This window comes from Excalfactoria chinensis, chromosome 27 (assembly GCF_039878825.1).
Source record: "Excalfactoria chinensis isolate bCotChi1 chromosome 27, bCotChi1.hap2, whole genome shotgun sequence".
NCBI lineage: Eukaryota > Metazoa > Chordata > Aves > Galliformes > Phasianidae > Excalfactoria > Excalfactoria chinensis.
The window spans coordinates 181425-199820 of NC_092851.1; the positions used below are offsets into that span (position 1 = coordinate 181425).

General features: G+C 62.2%; 3 protein-coding genes and 1 pseudogene across 3 annotated transcripts; 2 read left to right on the forward strand and 2 right to left on the reverse strand.

Annotated features, from left to right (window-relative positions):
* Window positions 1-2967: 2967 nt before the first annotated feature.
* LOC140263066 (class I histocompatibility antigen, F10 alpha chain-like) lies at window positions 2968-5154 on the forward strand. Its single transcript, XM_072357805.1, has 8 exons — window positions 2968-3063; window positions 3173-3436; window positions 3663-3935; window positions 4026-4298; window positions 4372-4476; window positions 4594-4626; window positions 4786-4819; window positions 4966-5154. Exons 1-7 carry the CDS (start codon window positions 3000-3002, stop codon window positions 4809-4811), a joined length of 1038 nt encoding a protein of 345 aa, XP_072213906.1. The 5' UTR covers window positions 2968-2999; the 3' UTR covers window positions 4812-4819; window positions 4966-5154.
* A 462-nt stretch (window positions 5155-5616) lies between these two features.
* On the reverse strand, window positions 5617-9712 carry LOC140263039 (antigen peptide transporter 2-like; annotated as a pseudogene).
* A 13-nt stretch (window positions 9713-9725) lies between these two features.
* On the forward strand, window positions 9726-14217 carry LOC140263047 (antigen peptide transporter 1-like). Its single transcript, XM_072357777.1, has 11 exons — window positions 9726-10026; window positions 10636-10738; window positions 10824-10954; window positions 11038-11243; window positions 11634-11831; window positions 12270-12398; window positions 12498-12683; window positions 13059-13232; window positions 13469-13628; window positions 13700-13836; window positions 13978-14217. Exons 1-11 carry the CDS (start codon window positions 9813-9815, stop codon window positions 14215-14217), a joined length of 1878 nt encoding a protein of 625 aa, XP_072213878.1. The 5' UTR covers window positions 9726-9812.
* A 456-nt stretch (window positions 14218-14673) lies between these two features.
* On the reverse strand, window positions 14674-17267 carry LOC140262984 (class I histocompatibility antigen, F10 alpha chain-like). Its single transcript, XM_072357717.1, has 8 exons — window positions 17164-17267; window positions 16785-17054; window positions 16363-16635; window positions 16002-16274; window positions 15821-15928; window positions 15670-15702; window positions 15478-15510; window positions 14674-15335 (listed from the first exon to the last, which is right to left on the reverse strand). The coding sequence occupies exons 1-8, from the start codon at window positions 17204-17206 to the stop codon at window positions 15316-15318; spliced, it is 1053 nt and encodes a 350-aa protein (XP_072213818.1). The 5' UTR covers window positions 17207-17267; the 3' UTR covers window positions 14674-15315.
* Window positions 17268-18396: the final 1129 nt, after the last annotated feature.

Below are 18396 nucleotides of genomic sequence, written 5' to 3' on the forward strand. Positions count from 1 at the left end.
TATACTCTCATATACCATCAACATTTAGCAATCACAACAACAGCGACAATAACCAGTACACTTTATCCTAAGCATTCTTTCTCTCCTCCAAGTTATCAGCAGAAATGGGCCTTCCCATTGACCCGATTCCAAATTCCTTCATCTTATCCTATTTTTTCCATGCATTTTCACTCTTTCCTCATTAACTGGAACAAAGTGAGGGCTACCGGCTGTCCCCCGTCATCACATCCTCGATGTAAAAGGTTCAATACATGTGTCGTTTTAGCAAGCCTTCCTGCTCTAAGTGCCTTCTCCATTCTCTCCTTCTTGCTTAAGCAGCATAGATTTAAGGATGAATATTGTCCGCTGATACCACTCGGCTGGTGCTGACACTTTACACAGAGGGTCCCTGTTGATCCAAACCCTGCAGCACCCCTTTCCATGGGCGCAGCTGGCACCGGCTGTGCCTGAGAATCAATCAGTCGAGCAATACAAGTGCCGGCCAGTGATTCCCATGGAGGCGTGGCTGTGACTGTGCATCACAAGTCCTGCAGGACTCTGTACAATAACGCTTCCCAACGTGGCTCTCGATCCGAGGCTACGATAACTTTCAACATATCTGCATCCCCGGCTTTCCTAGCCTCCCTCTGAACAGCTGTGCGTACATCACGCAAATCAGGAGGGGGCAAATCCGTCTCTTCTTTAGGGTCTATGAGGCCGGGAGCAAAAGGGAAACCGGGATCCTTGGGACGTGAGGCAGTAAAAACCTCATCCGATGGTGGTAGCGGGGCAGCCGACGGCACTGTGGGCCGATCTGTAGAGCGACCAGCTGCTCCCTTACCCTCAGGCAGACTGGGGGTGTCAGGTTGCGATCTTAAGCGGCTCTTTAGAGCTTCAATATTCCGGGCTCTTGTCGGGTCTGCGTTTTAGTGACCTGGATACGGGTCATGAGTCACCATCATTAAGCTGGGGACAACAACGAACTGAGATAAGCCACTGACTCCCGGTTGGAGCAGAAATCCCAGAGGTTTCCCTCGCCCTCAGTGCCTCTCCGTGTCCGACGGCTCCGTGCTGGAAGGATCGCTCCGTGCACCCCACGCCTGAATCCGGGGACGGGGTTCATCGCAGCCCCCCGGCCGAGCTCCGATCTACGGCTCCCTGCCTTCCCATCGCCCCTCGTATCCCCGATACCTCCGACAGAGGCCCTCGGCCCCCTCCCCTGGGTAGGGACACGGCCCCGGTGGGGACACAGCCCGGGATGCCCCCGGTGGACTGGGGTCGGCTCCGCATCGCTCCCGTCACCTCCCCCGCTACGCACTTTCGCTTTCTCGTCCCAAAATGCGTGAGCGCATTCTGCCTGGCGCCCACAGACGTCACACACGCTCCCGTTCACCATTGGCGAGGCGGAGGCGAAGGGAGTTCGGGGAGGGTCCGGGAAGACCCAAAAGGGGAGGAGCGGGGTTGCGTTGCGGGTTGTTGTGGTTCCCAGAACGCAGCGCTGTGGCTGTGCGGGATGCTGGGGCTGCTGCTGTGCGCCGTGTGCGGGGCGGCGGGCGGTGAGTGCGGCCGGACCGGGACCCCTCCGTCCCCGTAACCCCACCCCGGGGCTGTGCCCGTGGGACCCCCACCCGCGGCTCACGGCCCCGCTGCGCTCCGGCCCCGCAGAGCTCCATTCCCTGCGGTACTTCCAAACGGGGATGACGGATCCCGGCCCCGGGCTGCCCTGGTTCGTGTCTGTGGGGTACGTGGACGGCGAAATCTTCGTGCACTGGTTCGTGTCTGTGGGGTATAGGGGCACAGTGGGGGCTGTAGGGGGGATTTGAGGCTCCCTTGAGAGCCCTAAACCTGGCTGTGATGTGAACCTGTGTTCCCCTCCAACTCCCCATCCTGCTGTGTTTCCAATCCACACTCACAACCTTACCCACTCCACATCCCTCCTGCCACCATTCCCGTGGCTCTCGTGTCCCTGATGTGCCCCCACCGGCTTCGTGAGCAAACCATATTGTAACCCACACCCAAATAAATGATTGTTCTGATGCTCTCCAGCCCTCTTCTGGTTTATTTCCCCAGCGCTTGTTATTGGGAGCTCCGCTCTTCCTGCTTGGGGGTCTGGGCGTCCCTCCCTCTCCCTGCGCTTCTTACAGCACCGGGACCTCCCGGCTACGAACACGCGCGGCGTCCCCATCCCCCCTCCCACGGCCGCCGCCCCCTGCTGTCCCCATCCATATCTCCCGCTATCCCTCCCCCCTGCTCCCTCTGTCCCCCTCCCCCGTTGCTCCCTCTTGTCCCCAGTCCTGCACAAGGCTCCACGTGCGGCTGCCGGGGCGCAGCACCTCGTCGGGGGGTCCCTGCTGGCGCACCTCTCCCCCTTCCAGCACAGCCACCCGTTGTGCCCGCGCCGCCAGGGCTGCCCGCCCCGTCACCATCAGCACTGCACGCCCCGTCCCTCTGGCTGCCAGCATTTCCTGCTCCACCTGCGGGAGGTAAAAGGGTCGCCTGGGGGATGGCCACGGCCACAGCCTGGGACCGAGGGGACACCACGAGTGGGGGCCGTGGGGACCTGGGAGCGCAGATTGATTGAACGCAGGAGATACGGGCAGCAACTGCACCATCTGAGTGCTGAGCACAGAGCAGTGCACCCCACGCCTGCACCCGGGGACGGGGTTCATCGCAGCCCCCCGGCCGTGCTCCGACCTACGGCTCCCTGCCTTCCCATCGCCCCTCGTATCCCCGATACCCCCGACAGAGGCCCTCGGCCCCCTCCCCTGGGTAGGGACACGGCCCGGTGGGAACACAGCCCGGGATGCCCCCGGTGGGCTGGGGTCGGCTCCGCACCGCTCCCGTCACCTCCCCGGCTCCGCACTTCCGAAGTCTCGTCCCTATCTGCGGGAGCGCATTCTGCCTGGCACCCGGAGACGTCACGCACGCTCTCCCGGCCGCAATTGGTGGTGCTGCGGTGGAGGAACCAATTGGAGTGCGGGGGGTTCACGGAACAAGGATGTGCGGAGCGGTGCGGAGCGATGCTACAGTGGGGGGCTTTGGACCTGGGGCTGCTGCTGTGCGCCGCGTGCGGGGCGGCGGGCGGTGAGTGCGGCCGGACCGGGACCCCTCCGTCCCCGTAACTCCACCCCGGGGCTGTGCCCGTGGGACCCTCACCCGCGGCTCACGGCCCCGCTGCGCTCCGGCCCTTCAGAGCTCCATTCCCTGCGGTACTTTGAAACGGCGATGACGGATCCCGGCCCCGGGCTGCCCTGGTTCTTTGAAGTGGGGTACGTGGACGCTGATATCTTCGTGCACTACAACAGCACCGCGCGGAGGTACGTGCCCCGGACCGAGTGGATGGCGGCCAACATGGACCAGCAGTACTGGGATGGGCAGACGGAGATCGCACAGAGCAATGAGCAGAATAGCCGCGTGGGCCTGGACAATTTAGCATGGCTCTACAACCAGAGCGGCGGTGAGCACGGCCGGCACCGCGGCTCCGTGCTGTGGGATGGGGCTCCATGGCGCAGTGCCGCCCGCACCCCCCAGGGCTGGTCCTGCCCGGCGGCACCGTCCCGGGGCTGCCCGTCACAGCCCCACCGAGCTCGGGGTGCTGCGACCCGGGGGGACCCCAACCCCATCCCCACTACAGTGGGACCCCTGGAGCTGGAGGAGCCCCTCAACCCCTGGCTGTGTTTCAGGGTCTCACACATGGCAGCGGATAGCTGGCTGTGACATCCTTGAGGACGGCACCACCCGGGGGTATTATCAGTATGGCTATGATGGGAGAGACTTCATTGCCTTCAACAAAGACACGATGACGTTCACTGCGGCGGTTCCAGAGGCAGTTCCTTCCAAGAGGAAGTGGGAGGAAAGTGATTATGCTGAGAGATGGAAACATTACCTGGAAGAAACCTGTGTGCAGTGGCTGCGAATATACGTGGAGCACGGGAAGGCAGAGCTGGGGAGGACAGGTGAGGGGTATGCTGCGATGTGAGTCTGAAGGTGGGGTGGGGGCTCAGCGTGGGGAGCTCAGCCCGGCCCTCACTGCCGCCCACCTTCAGAGCAACCCGAGGTGCGAGTGTGGGGGAAGGAGGCCGATGGGATCCTGACCTTGTCCTGCCGCGCTCACGGCTTCTACCCGCGGCCCATCGCCGTCAGCTGGGTGAAGGACGGCGCGGTGCTGGGCCAGGACACCCACTCGGGGGGCATCGTGCCCGACAGCGACGGCACCTACCACACCTGGGTCACCATCGAGGCGCTGCCGGGGGACAGGGACAAGTACCAGTGCCGCGTGGAGCACACCAGCCTGCCCCAGCCCAGCCTCTACTCGTGGGGTGAGTGAGGGGATGTGGGGCTGGGGGGCTGCGGGCTGCCCCTTCCCCTGCTGACGGCCCTGCCTTCCCCCAGAGCGGCCACAGTCCAACGTGGTGCCCATTGTGGTTGGGGTCATCACCGTTGTGTCCATTGCCATCATGTCTGGCACTGGATTCACCATCTACAGCCGCCATGCAGGTAAAAGTGGAGGGCTGTAGGAGGACAGTGGGGGCTGTTGGAGGGTTAGGACCTCCCTTGGGAGCCCCCAGCCTGGCTGTGATGTGAACCTGTGCTGATACATCTCTCTGTCTGCAGGGAAGGAGGATAAAGGCTACAACATGGCACCCAGTGAGTGATGAGGGCAGCACTGTCCCCCACCTCTGCCCGGTGCCAGGGCAGCGTTGGGGTCCCCACTTTCTCCCAGGGTTCCCCTTCCTGGTGCTCGGGGCTGCTCCATGCCCCACAGTGAGCACAGGGCTGGGGCTCATGGCTCTTCTTCTCTTACAGGCCAGGATGGTGCATCCAGCAGCTAAATGCACAGGTGCGGTGTTTGGCTGGGGGTTGGGAGGGGTCCCTGTGCTCCTTGTGGTGCTGCACCATGGCTGGGCTGCACTGGGAGATCCCCAGAGCAAAGGGTTGGGATGTGAACACAACCCTATCAGACACCATCTCTTCTCATCCCCATAGTGAGCAACCAAACCGTCTGAGTGCTGTGCTTCAGCCTGCAAGGGGCCAACTGGCCACACGAGCACTTGGGATCAGTGATGGACAGAGGCCCATCCTCTCAACCTCTCACATCTCCCTCTGCTTCCAATGCTGTTATGCTTTGCTTGCATGGCTTCTTGTGAAATAAAGCGTTGGGCTGTTTTGTGGTCAGCCTGTCTTTATTCTGTTCTTTGCCGTGCATGCAGTTGGGGTGGATGAGTGGACCTCTCCTCATCCCTCCTTCTCCCATCCTTCACTCTTTGTTCATGGCTCCATCACACACTGCTACCCTCCCTCCTCCCCTTTGCACTCCCTGTGCTATCTACACCGCTTTGGCATGAAGACATGGTTGGAAAGTACATCCCACTTTGGGCTGAGCTGTGCTTCCCCCCCTATAACCCACAGTGCTGCCACAGCCCTATTTTGAGGACAGACACCCAGCTTCCATAACCAACCACACACTGAGGCTGAGCTGCCCACACTCTACATCCCAACCCGCTCCTTTACAAAACATCTCCACTTTATTCCATACAAATCCCAGAGCATCCCTCTCTTCATATCTTGTAGCTGGTAGCAGAGACACCCACAGCTCCCCGTGTCCCATCACATCCCACTCCAGCTGCCCTGTGCTCCTCAGTGCTGCAGCAGCCGGCTGTAGGGTCCAGCGCGGGTCCTCAGCTCGGTGGGTGTCCCCCATCTCAGCCACCGTGCCGTGCTCCAGCACCACAACACGGTCTGCCTTCTCCAGCATCCGGGGTTGATGGCTGATGAGCAGCACCGTCCGGTCCCCCCCGTTCCGTACCCATTGCTGTAGCTGTAGGACACACCGCTGCCCATCAGCACATGCTGCATTGCTAGACCCCCCTCCCCAACCCCCACACGCTGCTCAGTGCTCACCATCACATCACCGTCCCCATCCAGGGCACTGGTGGCTTCATCGAGGATGAGGACGGTGGGACGCCGCACCAAAGCGCGGGCGATGGCGATGCGCTGCTTCTGCCCCGCCGACAGCAGCCCCCCTCTCTCCCCTACATCTGTAGGATGGGGGTAGGGATGAGTGGGGTCAGACACCTGGGTCCCCCCTCCCCATCCATCTCCTCATCACTCACCGGTGTCGAATCCTTGCTCCAGCGCAGAGATGAAGCCCAAAGCACCTGCAGCTCTTGCAGCTGTTATGATCTGCTCCTCCTCACAGTCCTCCATCCCATAGGCAATGTTATCCCGAATGGAGCCGGAGAAGAGCACGGGTTCCTGCCCCACCAGTGCCACCTGCCCCAGGGCAGAGGCTCAGCACCAGCACCACTCAATGCAGCCACATCTCCCCCCCACACCCCACCCCCTCACCTGGCGGTGCAGGTAGCGATGCTCATAGTCCCGCAGCGGCACCCCATCCAGCAGCACCTCCCCAGCCTAGGGCTCATAGAATCTCTCCAGCAGTGCCACGCAGGTGCTCTTCCCGCTGCCATTCAGCCCTGCCAACGCTGTCACCTCTCCGGGGCGCAGCTCAAAGGTGACATCTTGCAGGACGAGGTGCTCGGGGCGAGCGGGGTAGGCAAAGGACACCCGATGGAAGGTGATGTGGCCCTGCAGCTGGATGGGCACGTAGGTGCCACCAGTGCCCACAGCTCGCTCCCGGTCCAGGTAATCAAAGACCTTGCATGCAGCTGCTGCATTGCTCAGAAGGTCACCGTAGCAGTATGCCAGCGCCTGCATGGAACAGCACCCGGTGTGGGTACACAGGGATGTGACCCCAATCATGGGGATCCAGTGGCAGAGGACTCACTGCCCAACCTCACCTGCACGCAGCTGCCAGCATTAGTCTGGTAGAGGATGAAGGCAACGAGGCCGCCAGCAGTGAGGGTCCCATCATGGAGCTGCTGGTGCCCACAGTACAGCACCAGAGCCTGCACAGCCAACTGCAGCGCCTGCAGAGATGGGGCTGAGCAGAGATGCCCCCATCCCACCCGGACACAGGGGTGTCCCCTCGTGCCAGCCTCACCCTCCGGATGAGAAGGAATATGGCCTTCTCTGTGTCCCTCTGGTCCCGCAGCTGTAGGGTCTTGTCCAGTGCCTGTCTGTAGCGGCGCTCCTCCTCTTCCTCGCCATTGAAGACCCGTACCGTCTCAATGGAAGAGATGGACTCCTGCACTGCTGCTCCAGTGTTGGCTGCTGCATCCAGCACGGCCCGCTGCAGCATCTGGTTGGGGACAGTGGGTGTCAGTACCCATAGGATGGCCAAGTCCTCACCATCCCACTTTCATTCCTGCCCTGCTCTTCTCTGCCATCTCATCCCCATCCTGCTCTCCCCACTCCCGCTGTTCCCATCCCATTGCAGCTGACCCCATCCCTGCCATCCTGACCCCACATTCCCCACCTCACTATCCCCACTCCCACTGCTCCCTTCCCATTGCCATTGTCTCCATCCCTGCCAGCCCATCCCCACCATCCCATTCCCTCCATCACCTGGTGCCGGCTGTCGTAGACTTTCTGTGCGGCGACAGCGAGCGGCACTTCGAGCAGTGCCAGCAAAGTCAGGCGTGGGGACAAGCCCAGCATGAAGGCACAGAGCCCCAACACCTGCCCCAGCGTCCGCAGCATGACATTGATGTTGAGTGTCAACACGTTGCTCGCCAGCGTCACGTCGGTGGTCAGCCGGGAGGACAAGTCAGCTGCGGGGTTGAGTGGGGTGAGCTGGGAGTACGGCATAGGGAAAGGGACAAAGGTGTCCCCAGTCTGTACCTGCTGTGGTCTTCTGGAAGAAGGCGAGGTCTCGGTAAACCAGGCTGGAGAAGAGCTGGTCGCGGGTGCGCAAAACGAACCGGTACCTGATGAAGGTGAAGAGCCCACCGCGACAACCGGCAAACAGAGTGCTGGAAAGGAATTGGGGGTTGACCACAAAATACATCAGGGTGGTCAATGGAGAGCTCAGAACCCTTCAGACAATTGCCAAGGGTCAATGAATAGCCCCAGAGCCATCAAACAACCACCAAAGGTCAATGGAGACCCCAGAACCCAGCAGGCAACTGCTAGGGTTGGAAGGGGTCTGGGAATGGAGACCCTAAAAGCCATCAGACCAACACTATCAGTTGGAGGGGTCCAGGGACAGAAATGCCCAAATTCATCAGACAACCAATAGGGATTGGCTACATATGGGGATGGAGACCCCAGATGCCCTCAGATGACCACCAGGAATGGAAAGAGACCCCCAAACCCATTAGATGACCACCAGGAATGGAAAGAGACCCCCAAACCCATTAGATGACCACCAGGGGTGGACAGAGACCCCCAAACCCATCAGACGACCACCAGAGGTGGATGGGGTTTTGTGGAGGGATACAGGATCCCTACCTGCTGGCAGAGGCCAGGCACATGAGGCCGACAGCAGCAGTGAAGGCGGTGAGCCCATCCCCCTGGCGGAGGACATCCAGAGCCTTCCCAGTGAAGTAGGGCACTGAGGTCTCACTCAGTGCAGCCAAGGCGAGGAAGACGAAGGCACAGCTGAGGAGGGGCCACTCAGGCCAGGCGAGTGCCAGCAACCTCCTCAGGGCCACCCAGGCCTCTGCATCCTTTGCCCCCACAGCCGCAGTGGGGGCCAGGAGGCTCCAGGTGAGCAATGCCACCACAGCTGTCCCGTGGGTCAGCACCAGCCAGGATGGTGTGGCCGTGGCCAGCAGCACCGGGGCGGCTCCAGGCAGCCCCATGTAGCCCCGTAGGGTCAGGAAGATGGCTGGGGTCAGGCTCAGCAGCACTGCAGCCCCATGGGGTCCTTTTGGGGCCAGCAGCCTCCCGGCCCCCCCCAGCACCAGGAGGCGCAGTCCAGCCTCCAGCCAGGAGCCCACTCGGCCCAACTGGGTCAGTGCTGGGAAGAAGTGGGTCAGGACCAACATAAGAGCCAGGTCAGCCAGGAGCAGCGTGCACGACAGGCGCAGAATGTGGGGTGGCACGGCCATGGCTGCGGGGTGGAGACCCCCAGAGCCTCTGGTGCACAGCTGGACTGGGTGGGCTCCCTGGGGTGCTCCTGGTGCAGGTCTTCAGCTCCTCTCTGTGCCTGGAACACACAGCAGAGCTTTGAGAATGGCCCCCAGTTCCAGCCTGGCTCCCCTATAGCCCTGCCTGGAGCAAACACCAGCAGCCACCAGACTCCACCAGCCTCCTTCAGCCCCACACCAGTCCACTCCAGACCCTACCAGCCCCCCCAGCCCCCTATCAGTCCACTCCAGCCCCCTATCAGTCCACTCCAGCCCATACCAGCCCCCTATCAGTCCACTCCAGCCCCCCCCAGCAACCCCCCCCAGCCCACTCCAGCTCCTACCAGCCCCCTCCAGCTTCCCACCAGTCCACTCCAGCCCCTACCAGCCCCCCATCAGTCTCTCACCAGCCCACTCCAGCACCCTCCAGTCCACTCCAGCCCCTCCAGCCCCCCATCAGCCCTCCTCAGTCCCCCCTCCAGCTCCCCACCAGTCCACTCCAGCCCCTACCAGTCCCCCACCAGCCCCATGTAGCCCCCCTCTAGTCCACTCCAGCCCCCTACCAGCCCACTCCAGCTCCTACCAGCCCCCTCCTGCCCCCTCCCAGTCCACCCCAAACCCCTCTAGCCCCCCCACCAATCCACTCCAGCCCCCTTCAGTCTCCCTCCAGCTCCTACCAGCCCCCACCAGCCCCCCTCTAGTCCACTCCAGCTCCTACCAGCCCCCTCCAGCCCCTCACCGCCGCCGCTCCCCATCTCCTCCCCGCTCCGCCGTTACTTTCGCTTTCCATTGCCCCTCCTCTCTCCAAACTATTCCGTTCCGATCTGCCTGGCAACTGATGACTCCACACCGTCTCGACCAATGAGCGGAGACGCTGCTGCATCTCCTCAGCCAATGAGCGACTCTCTCGTTTCCGAGAAGCCGCGGCCGCTGCCGGGCGTTGGGATCGGAGCCGGAGTGGGATCGGGGGCTGCAATGGGGGCGATGGGCGCAGGTCGCCGCCTCCTCCTCTCTCTGAGCCCCGAGAGCCGGCGCTGCGCTGCGGGGATGGGTCTGATGGCGGCTTCGGCGCTGGGTACGGGGCGGGGGGAGTGGGGGTGGGATCGGAGTGGGATTGGGATTTGAATGAGGATGGGGTTGTGGTGGGGCTGGGGGTAAGGATAGGGATGGGGATGGGGATGGGATGGAGATAACCAGGGAATGGGATGGGGAATGGGAATGGGAATGGGATTGGGGTGGGGATAGGGATAGGGATAGGCTGGGCACTGGGAATGGGGTTGGGATGGAGTGCGAATAGTGTGGGCTGGGAACTGGGATTGAGATTGGGTAGGATGGGGTGGGAATAGGGAGAATGGAAACTGGGGCTGGGTTTGGGATGGGGATGGAATGGGGATTGAGGACAGGGTGGGAATGGGGGTGTGATGGAGTGAGGATGGAGATGGGATTGGGGTTGGGTTGGAGTGAGGATGTTGATTGATTGGAGATGGTGAGGATTGAATGGAGATGGGTTTGGGGTGGGGTGAGTGGGTGCAGCCCACTAGGGGGCAACGCTGAGCTTTGGAGAGGTTCACCTCCGAGCTTTGGAGGTGCAGCACCAAACTGGGGGTGCAGCACAGAACTTCTGGGGCACCATTCCTTGTTGGGGGGGGGTCTCCCCCTTGCCCTGACACTGCTGTGGTGACAGGTGAGATGGCCGTCCCCTACTACATGGGCCGTGCCAGCGACTGGGTGGCCCGTGAGGACGAGCTGGCAGCCATCCTGCCCATGGTGCTGCTGGGTCTCAGCAGGTATTGCCACATAGAGGGGTGGGGGGGGATGCGATGTGGGTAGGGGGGCAGCGTGGGACCCCCTGACACCTGAATGCCATCACAGCGCCGTCACCGAGCTGGTGTGTGATGTGATCTTCGTGGGGACGCTGAGCCGCACGCAGAGCCGCCTGCAGCGCCGTGTCTTCGCCGCCGTCCTGCGGCAGGACATCACCGAGCTGCGAGCTGATGGGGCCGGTGAGGGGCCAGCGGGCTTTGGGGGGGGGATATGGGGAGGGAAAAGGGACAGGGGTGGCACTGATGGTGCTGTCACCCTGCAGGGGATGTGGCCACACGGGTGACGCGGGATGCAGAGGACGTGCGCGAGGCGCTGGGTGAAGCACTGAGCCTCCTGCTGTGGTATCTGGCACGCGGCATCTGCCTCTTTGCCACCATGGCCTGGTTGTCCCCACGCATGGCAATGCTCACCGTGCTGCTGCTGCCCCTGCTGCTGGCCCTACCCAGGGCTATGGGGCACTTCAGGCAGGTATGGGCTGCTGACTGTGCCCCCACGTGGCTGTTGTCCCATTCATGTGCCCGCTGGCCCCTCTATGTGCCCATTGTCACCACCATCTACTCATTGTCCTCTCCATGTGCCCGCTGGCCCCTCCATGTACCCACCATCCTCCTGCCTGTTGTCCCCTCCATGTGCCCCCTGTCCCTTCCACGTGCTCACTATCCCCTGTGTGTGACCATTATCCCTTCCATACAGGTACTGTCCTCTGCATGCCCCACTGTCACCTTCACGTGCCCACCATCCCCATTATGTCCCCTCCATTTCCTCCATGTGTTCTCAGTCCCCTCCATACCTTCACTGTCCCCTCCCCCAGCCCCCATTCCTCTCCCACCCACCCTACAGTGACACTGCTGTCCCCAGGCCCTGGCACCACAGATGCAGAAGGCTCAGGCCCAGGCCAGCAAGGTGGCAGTGGAGACCTTCCAGGCCATGGCCACTGTGCGTAGCTTTGCCAATGAGGATGGGGTGGCTGAGTGTTACCGGCAGCGCCTGCAGCAGAGCCACAGCCTGGAGAAGAAGGATGTGGTCTTCTATATTGTCAACCTCTGGACCAGCGGTGTATGGGATGGGGCGGTTCAGTTGGATGGGGATGTGATGGGATGGGACTGGGGGGACATGGGGACATGACAGGATAGGGATGGGGGACATGCGGACATGATTGGATGAGGGCTGGGGGACATGGGGACATGACAGGATAGGGATGGGGGACATGGGGACATGATGGGATGGGGATTGTGGAACATGGATGTGATGGCATGGGGACATCAGGATGTGGCAGGCACAGCAGTAGAGGAGTGGTGGGGCAGGAGGGTGCAGTGATGTGGGAATGGGGTGGCACAGGGGCTCCAGAACATGATGGCATGAGGGGATGGATAGCACAGCTGTGGGGCATTGGGACATGGAGGACACTGACAGCAGGGCAAGGTGAGAGAGTAGGGCTGGGAACTCAGTGTATCATTGGGAAGGTGTCCCCTGGTGACCTCATGGCATCTTCAGTTCTCAGCACTGGCTCTGAAGATGGGGATCCTCTACTATGGGGGGCAGCTGGTGGCTGCGGGGACTGTCAGCACCGGGGACCTCGTCACCTTCCTCCTCTACCAGATGCAGTTCACTGATGTTGTGGAGGTGAGCCCAAGGGGATGCCCATGTCCCCACATCCCCACATCCCCATGTCCCCATGCCACATCCCCTTATCTCCTGGCTGTATCACCACGCTGTCCCCAGGTCCTGCTCCGTTATTACCCCACACTGACAAAGGCCGTGGGCTCTTCAGAGAAGATCTTTGAGTTCCTGGACCGGGAGCCCAAGGTAGCACTCTCGGGGACAATGGCACCCAGTGAGCTGCAGGGCCACCTCCAGCTGGAGGACGTCTGGTTCTCCTACCCTGGGCACCAGGAGCCCGTCCTCAAGGTGGGCACAGGGACAGAGCCAGGGGACACAGGGATGTGGTGGGACAGCGTGACAGGTGTGGGGACACAGCAGGGTGATGAACATGATGGGTGTGAGGAAATGAAGCAAAGAGGTGCAAGGAGGGGGTGGTTTGGGGACGTGGCATTGAGGGCGCAGGGACATGGCAGGGGTGGGTATGTGGCATGGGGACAAGATGAGTGACAGAGACATGGTGGGGAGAGCATGGGTGTATAGATGTGGTCCCAGAGGCATGGGAACAAAACAAGGGACTGGGGGGGGAAGGGGAAAAGGGGACAGAAGGACACAGCAGGAAGGCCATGGGGCCGTGGAGGGGTGGGTACAGGGACACCATGGGTGTGACATCCATGTCCCCAGGGTGTATCGCTGGAGCTTCACCCTGGGGAGGTGCTGGCCCTGCTGGGACCCCCAGGCTCAGGGAAGAGCACTCTGGTGGCCCTCGTGTCCCGCCTGCACCAGCCCACAGCCGGACGCCTGCTGCTGGATGGCCACCCCCTCCCCACCTACCAGCACTCCTACCTGTGCCGCCAGGTGAGCCACCGCACGTCCCCACGTCTCCTGGTTGTCCCTGTGGGTCGCCGGGTGTTCTTGCATATCAGCAGCCATCCCCGTTGGGTCACCAGATGTCTGGGTCCACAGGCATCACCACATTCCCCACCATATCCCCGCTGGATCCATCCCCAGCTGGCCCCGATCCATCCCCAGCCACCCCCACCCCCTCCACAGCTGCATCCCCGCCGTGTCCCCAGCTGTCCCCTCTCCTGCAGGTGGCGGTCGTCTCCCAGGAGCCGCTGCTCTTTGCCCGCTCCCTCCACGCCAACATCTCCTATGGGTCGGAGGGCTGCAGCCGGGCTCAGGTGACAGCGGCCGCCCGCCGGGTGGGAGCCCACAACTTCATCACCCGCCTGCCCCAAGGCTACGACACAGGTACGGCATCCCCGCTCCGTTCCTGGTCCCCTCTGGGGTCCCCTCCCATCCTGACCCCCTTGTCCCCGCAGAGGTGGGCGAGTTGGGGGGCCAGCTCTCCGGGGGACAGAGGCAGGCGGTGGCCATTGCCCGTGCGCTGCTGCGGGACCCCCGTATCCTCATCCTGGACGAGCACACCAGCGCCCTGGACGCTGAGAGCCAGCAGCAGGTGGGATGTCCCCTACGTCCCCGTGTCCCCACATACCACTCAGCCCTGCGTTCCCTCCGTCTGCGCCCCCACTCGTGGTGTCCCCTCGGTCCCTGGCTGTGGCTGTGGCCATCCCCCAGGCGACCGTTTCTCCTCCCGCAGGTGGAGCAGGAAATGCTGGCAGCCAGAGGGACGGGGCGTGCAGTGCTGATGGTGACGGGGCGGGCAGCCCTGGCGGCGCGGGCACAACGGGTGGCTGTGCTGGAGGGGGGAGAGGTGCGCCAGCAGGGACCCCCCGACGAGGTGCTGCGCCCCGGCAGCCGCACGTGGAGCCTTGTGCAGGACTGGGGACAAGAGGGAGCAACGGGGGAGGGGGACAGAGGGAGCAGGGGGGAGGGATAGCGGGAGATATGGATGGGGACAGCAGGGGGCGGCGGCTGCGGGAGGGGGGATGGGGACGCCGTGCGTTGGGACTGAGAATGGGGACGCTGAGGGTGGAGGTGGGGACACCGGGACGGCGACAAGGGACCAGCAGAGCTGTGCCGTGGGCGCGTGGATGGCGAGCCGGGCGCGCTGCGGGATCGCTGCTGTGTGACACGCAACGGCCGCTGCATGGACTGCGGTGCCACTGAGTGCCACCAGGGCCGGGGGAGGGACGCAGAAGTGGGAATAAAGCCGCGTGTTTGTAGCCGGGCGGTGCTGGGATGTCAGTCAGAGCGCTGTTGTAAGAAACACAGGAAGAGGGAAGGACGCCCGACAGCCCAAGCAGGAAGAGCGGAGCTCCCAACAATAACAACAAACGGGAAGGGGGGGGGACAGGAGGGGGTTTAGAGGAAATGAACCAGAAGAGGGCTGGATGGCATCAGAACAATCGTATTTATTTGCGTGTGGGGTACAATGTGGGGAGTCACAAAGCCGGACGGGGCACAGCAGGGAAACGAGAGCGTGGGGAAGGGTGGGAGGAGCGATGTGGAGTGGGTATGTTTGTGGGTGAGGATTGGAAAGGCAGCAGGATCGAGGTGTGGTAGGGGAAGTGCTGCAGGATATCCAGTCTAGTGGGGATATGCAGGGACAGCTCGGAGGAACACTAAGGAGACAACATTCCAAAGCAGAGATGGCTATTGGGAAAATGAAAGCTCATCCAGCATGGGGAGTAGGCAGCCATCAGCGTGGGGTCAAAGAGGGGAGGTGATACATGGGGGCAGTGAGCAGCAGGCGGTCGGGAAGAGGGGAGGGTAGTGAATTTTCAGGACCCTGAGCAGCCAAACCAGGCCACGGTCCCCTCATCCACCCCATCTCCAAGCACAACACAAAGCAGAATGCAGGCAGGCTGGGCACAGAATGGCCCAACACTTTATTTCTCGGGAAGCAGCACAGGCAAAGCATAACAACATAGGAAGCAGAGGGAGATGTGATAGGTTGAAAGGATGGGGCTGTGTCCATCACCGACCCCAAATGCTCATGTGGCCAGTTGGCTCCTTGCAGGCTGAAGCACAGCACTCAGATGGTGGGGTTGCTCCCTGTGTGGAGGGGAAGAGATGGTGTCTGATCGGGCAGTGTTCACATCCCAACCCTCTGCTCCCTGCAGAGGCCCAGCCCAGCCCCAGTGCAGCACCACAAGGAGCACAGGGACCCCTCCCAACTCCCAGCCCCACACCACACCTTTGCTTGAGCTGCTGGATCGGACATACCGGTCTGTAAGGAAGAAACAGCCATAAGCCCCAGCCCTGTGCTCACTGTGGGGCATGGAACAGCCCCGAGCAACAGGAAGGGGAACCATGGGAGAAAGCGGGGACCACAACGCTGCCCTGGCACCAGGCAGACGTGGGGGACAGCGCTGCCCTCATCACTTACCGCGTGCCTTCTTGTAGACCTTCGACTTCATCTCTGCAGACAGAGAGATGCATCAGCACAGGTTCACATCACAGCCAGGCTGGGGGCTCCCAAGGGAGACCTGGATCCCCCCACAACCTCCACTGTCCTCCTACACCCCCCCTCTTTTTACCTGCATGGCGACTGTAGATGATGAATCCAACACCAGCCATGATGCCGATGGACACAACAGTGCCAACCACCCCCACCACGATGGGCACCAAGATGGACTGTGGCCGCTCTGGGGGAAGGCAGGGCCGTCAGCAGGGGAAGGGGCAGCCCGCAGCCCCCCAGCCCCACATCCCCTCACTCACCCCACGAGTAGAGGCCGGGCTGGGGCAGGCTGGCGTGCTCCACGCGGCACTGGTACTTGTCCCCGTCCCCCGGCAGCGCGTCGATGGTGACCCAGGTGTGGTAGGTGCCGTCGCTGTTGGGCACGATGCCCCCCGAGTGGGTGTCCTGGCCCAGCACCGCGCCGTCCTTCACCCAGCTGACGGCGATGGGCCGCGGGTAGAAGCCGTGAGCGCGGCAGGACAAGGTCAGGATCCCGTCGGCCTCCTTCCCCCACACTCGCACCTCGGGTTGCTCTGAAGGTGGGCGGCAGGGAGGGCCGGGCTGAGCTCCCGCCCCTCCTCCGGCCTCAAACCACACCCCCCCCCTACCCCCCCCACTCACCTGTCCTCCCCAGCTCTGCCTTCCCGTGCTCCACATATTTCCGCAGCCACTGCACACAGGTTTCCTCCAGGTAATGTTTCAACCCCGCAGCAACACCGCCTTCCTCCCACGTTCTCTTGGTAGGAACTGCCTCTGGAACCGCCGCAGTGAACGTCATCGTGTCTTTGTCGAAGGCAATGAAGTCTCTCCCATCATAGGCAACCTGATGATATCCCCGGGTGGTGCCGTCCTCGAGGATGTCACAGCCATACATCCTCTGCATCGTGTGAGACCCTGAAACACAGCCAGGCAGGGGGTGAGGGGCTCCTCTGGCTCAGGATGTCCCACTGTAGTGGGGATGGGGTTGGGGTTCTCTCGGGTTGCAGCACCCGGGCTCGGTGGGGCAGTGGTGGCGGCCCCGGGACGGTGCCGGCCGTGCTCACCTCCGCTCTGGTTGTATCGTTCGTGCAGCGTATCCAGACTCACAAGCCCATTCCTCTCATTGCTCTGTGCGATCCGGGTGTTCCTGTCCCAGTACTCGGGATCCACAGCTCCAGCTGCCTTCATCCACTCGGTGCGGGGCACGAACCTCCGCGCGGTGCTGTCGTAGTGCACGAAGATTTCGCCATCCACGTACCCCACATCCACGAACCAGGGCAGCCCGGGGCCGGGATCCGTCATTCCGGTGTGGATGTACCGCAGGGAATGGAGCTCTGCGGGGCCGGAGCGCAGCGGGGCCGTGAGCCGCGGGTGGGGGTCCCACGGGCACAGCCCCGGGGTGGGGTTACGGGGACGGAGGGGTCCCGGTCCGGCCGCACTCACCGCCCGCCGCCCCGCACACGGCGCACAGCAGCAGCCCCAGCATCCCGCACAGCCGCAGCGCTGCGCTCCGGGAACCGACGCACTTTCAGCTTTTGGGTCTTCCCGGACCCTTCCCGCACTCCCATTGGCTCCTCCGCCCCCGTTTCGCCAATGGCGAACGGGAGCGTGCGTGACTTCATCGGGCGCCAGGCAGAATGCGCTCCCGAAGGTAGGAAGTGAAAGCGAAAGGCGACGAGAGCGTTGCAGCGCCCAGCGCAGCACACTGGGGGCATTCCGGGCTCTGTCCTCATCGCGCTGTTGTCATAGTTTTGTTTCGTTGCTGTCAATATTCCACATGATAACACCATGTGCGGTATGGATCACTGGAAGGTTTATGCTCCAGTTCCGTGGAATGGCAGCGTCCCGAGTGCTCAGCTCTCGGAGGAAAATTACATAACCCAGGTGTTGGCAGCAGAGGAGAGTTCCCCGAGCAGGAATCGAACCCGGGCCGCGACAGTGAGAGCTCCGAGTCCTAACCACAAGGCCACTTTGGGATATGGAATTCTGCACCTCCGGGAGCTGAGTAGGGAGGAGGAGAGCAGCAGTGTGTGATGGAGCCATGAGCAAAGAGTGAGGGGTGGGAGGAGGAGGGATGAGGGGAGAGTGGTGGGTAATCAGCAGGGGGACACATCTGCACCCAGAGAAGCCAAACCGGGACACGGACCCCTCACCCACCCCATCCCCAAGCAGGGCCCAGAGCACACTGCAAACAGGCTGAGCACAGAGCAGTGCATTGCTGTGGGGCTTTATTTCATTGCAAGAGGTGCAGGCAGAGTGCTGCTGTCAGCATAGGAAGCAGAAGGATATGAGAGAGGATGGGGCTGTGTCCATCACCGACCCCAAACACTCGTGTGGCCAGTTGGCCCTTTACAGGCTGAAGCACAGCACTCAGATGGTGGGGTTGCTGCCTGTATCTCCTGCGTTCCCTCCATCAGCACTCAATCAATGTTGTGTGTTGGAACTGAGAATAGGGAAGCTAAAGTTGGAGCTGGGGACCAAGGAGACCACATTCCAACTCACAGGGATGGAATTGGGATAACCAGGATGGGGAGTAGGCAGTCATCAGCATGGAGTCACAGATGGGATGTGATGAGGGATAGGAGTGACACATGGGGGCAGAGAGCAGCAGGCAGAGGGAAATAGAAGAGGGCAGCTGGTCCTCAGCACCCTGAGCAGCCAAACCAGGCCAAGGTC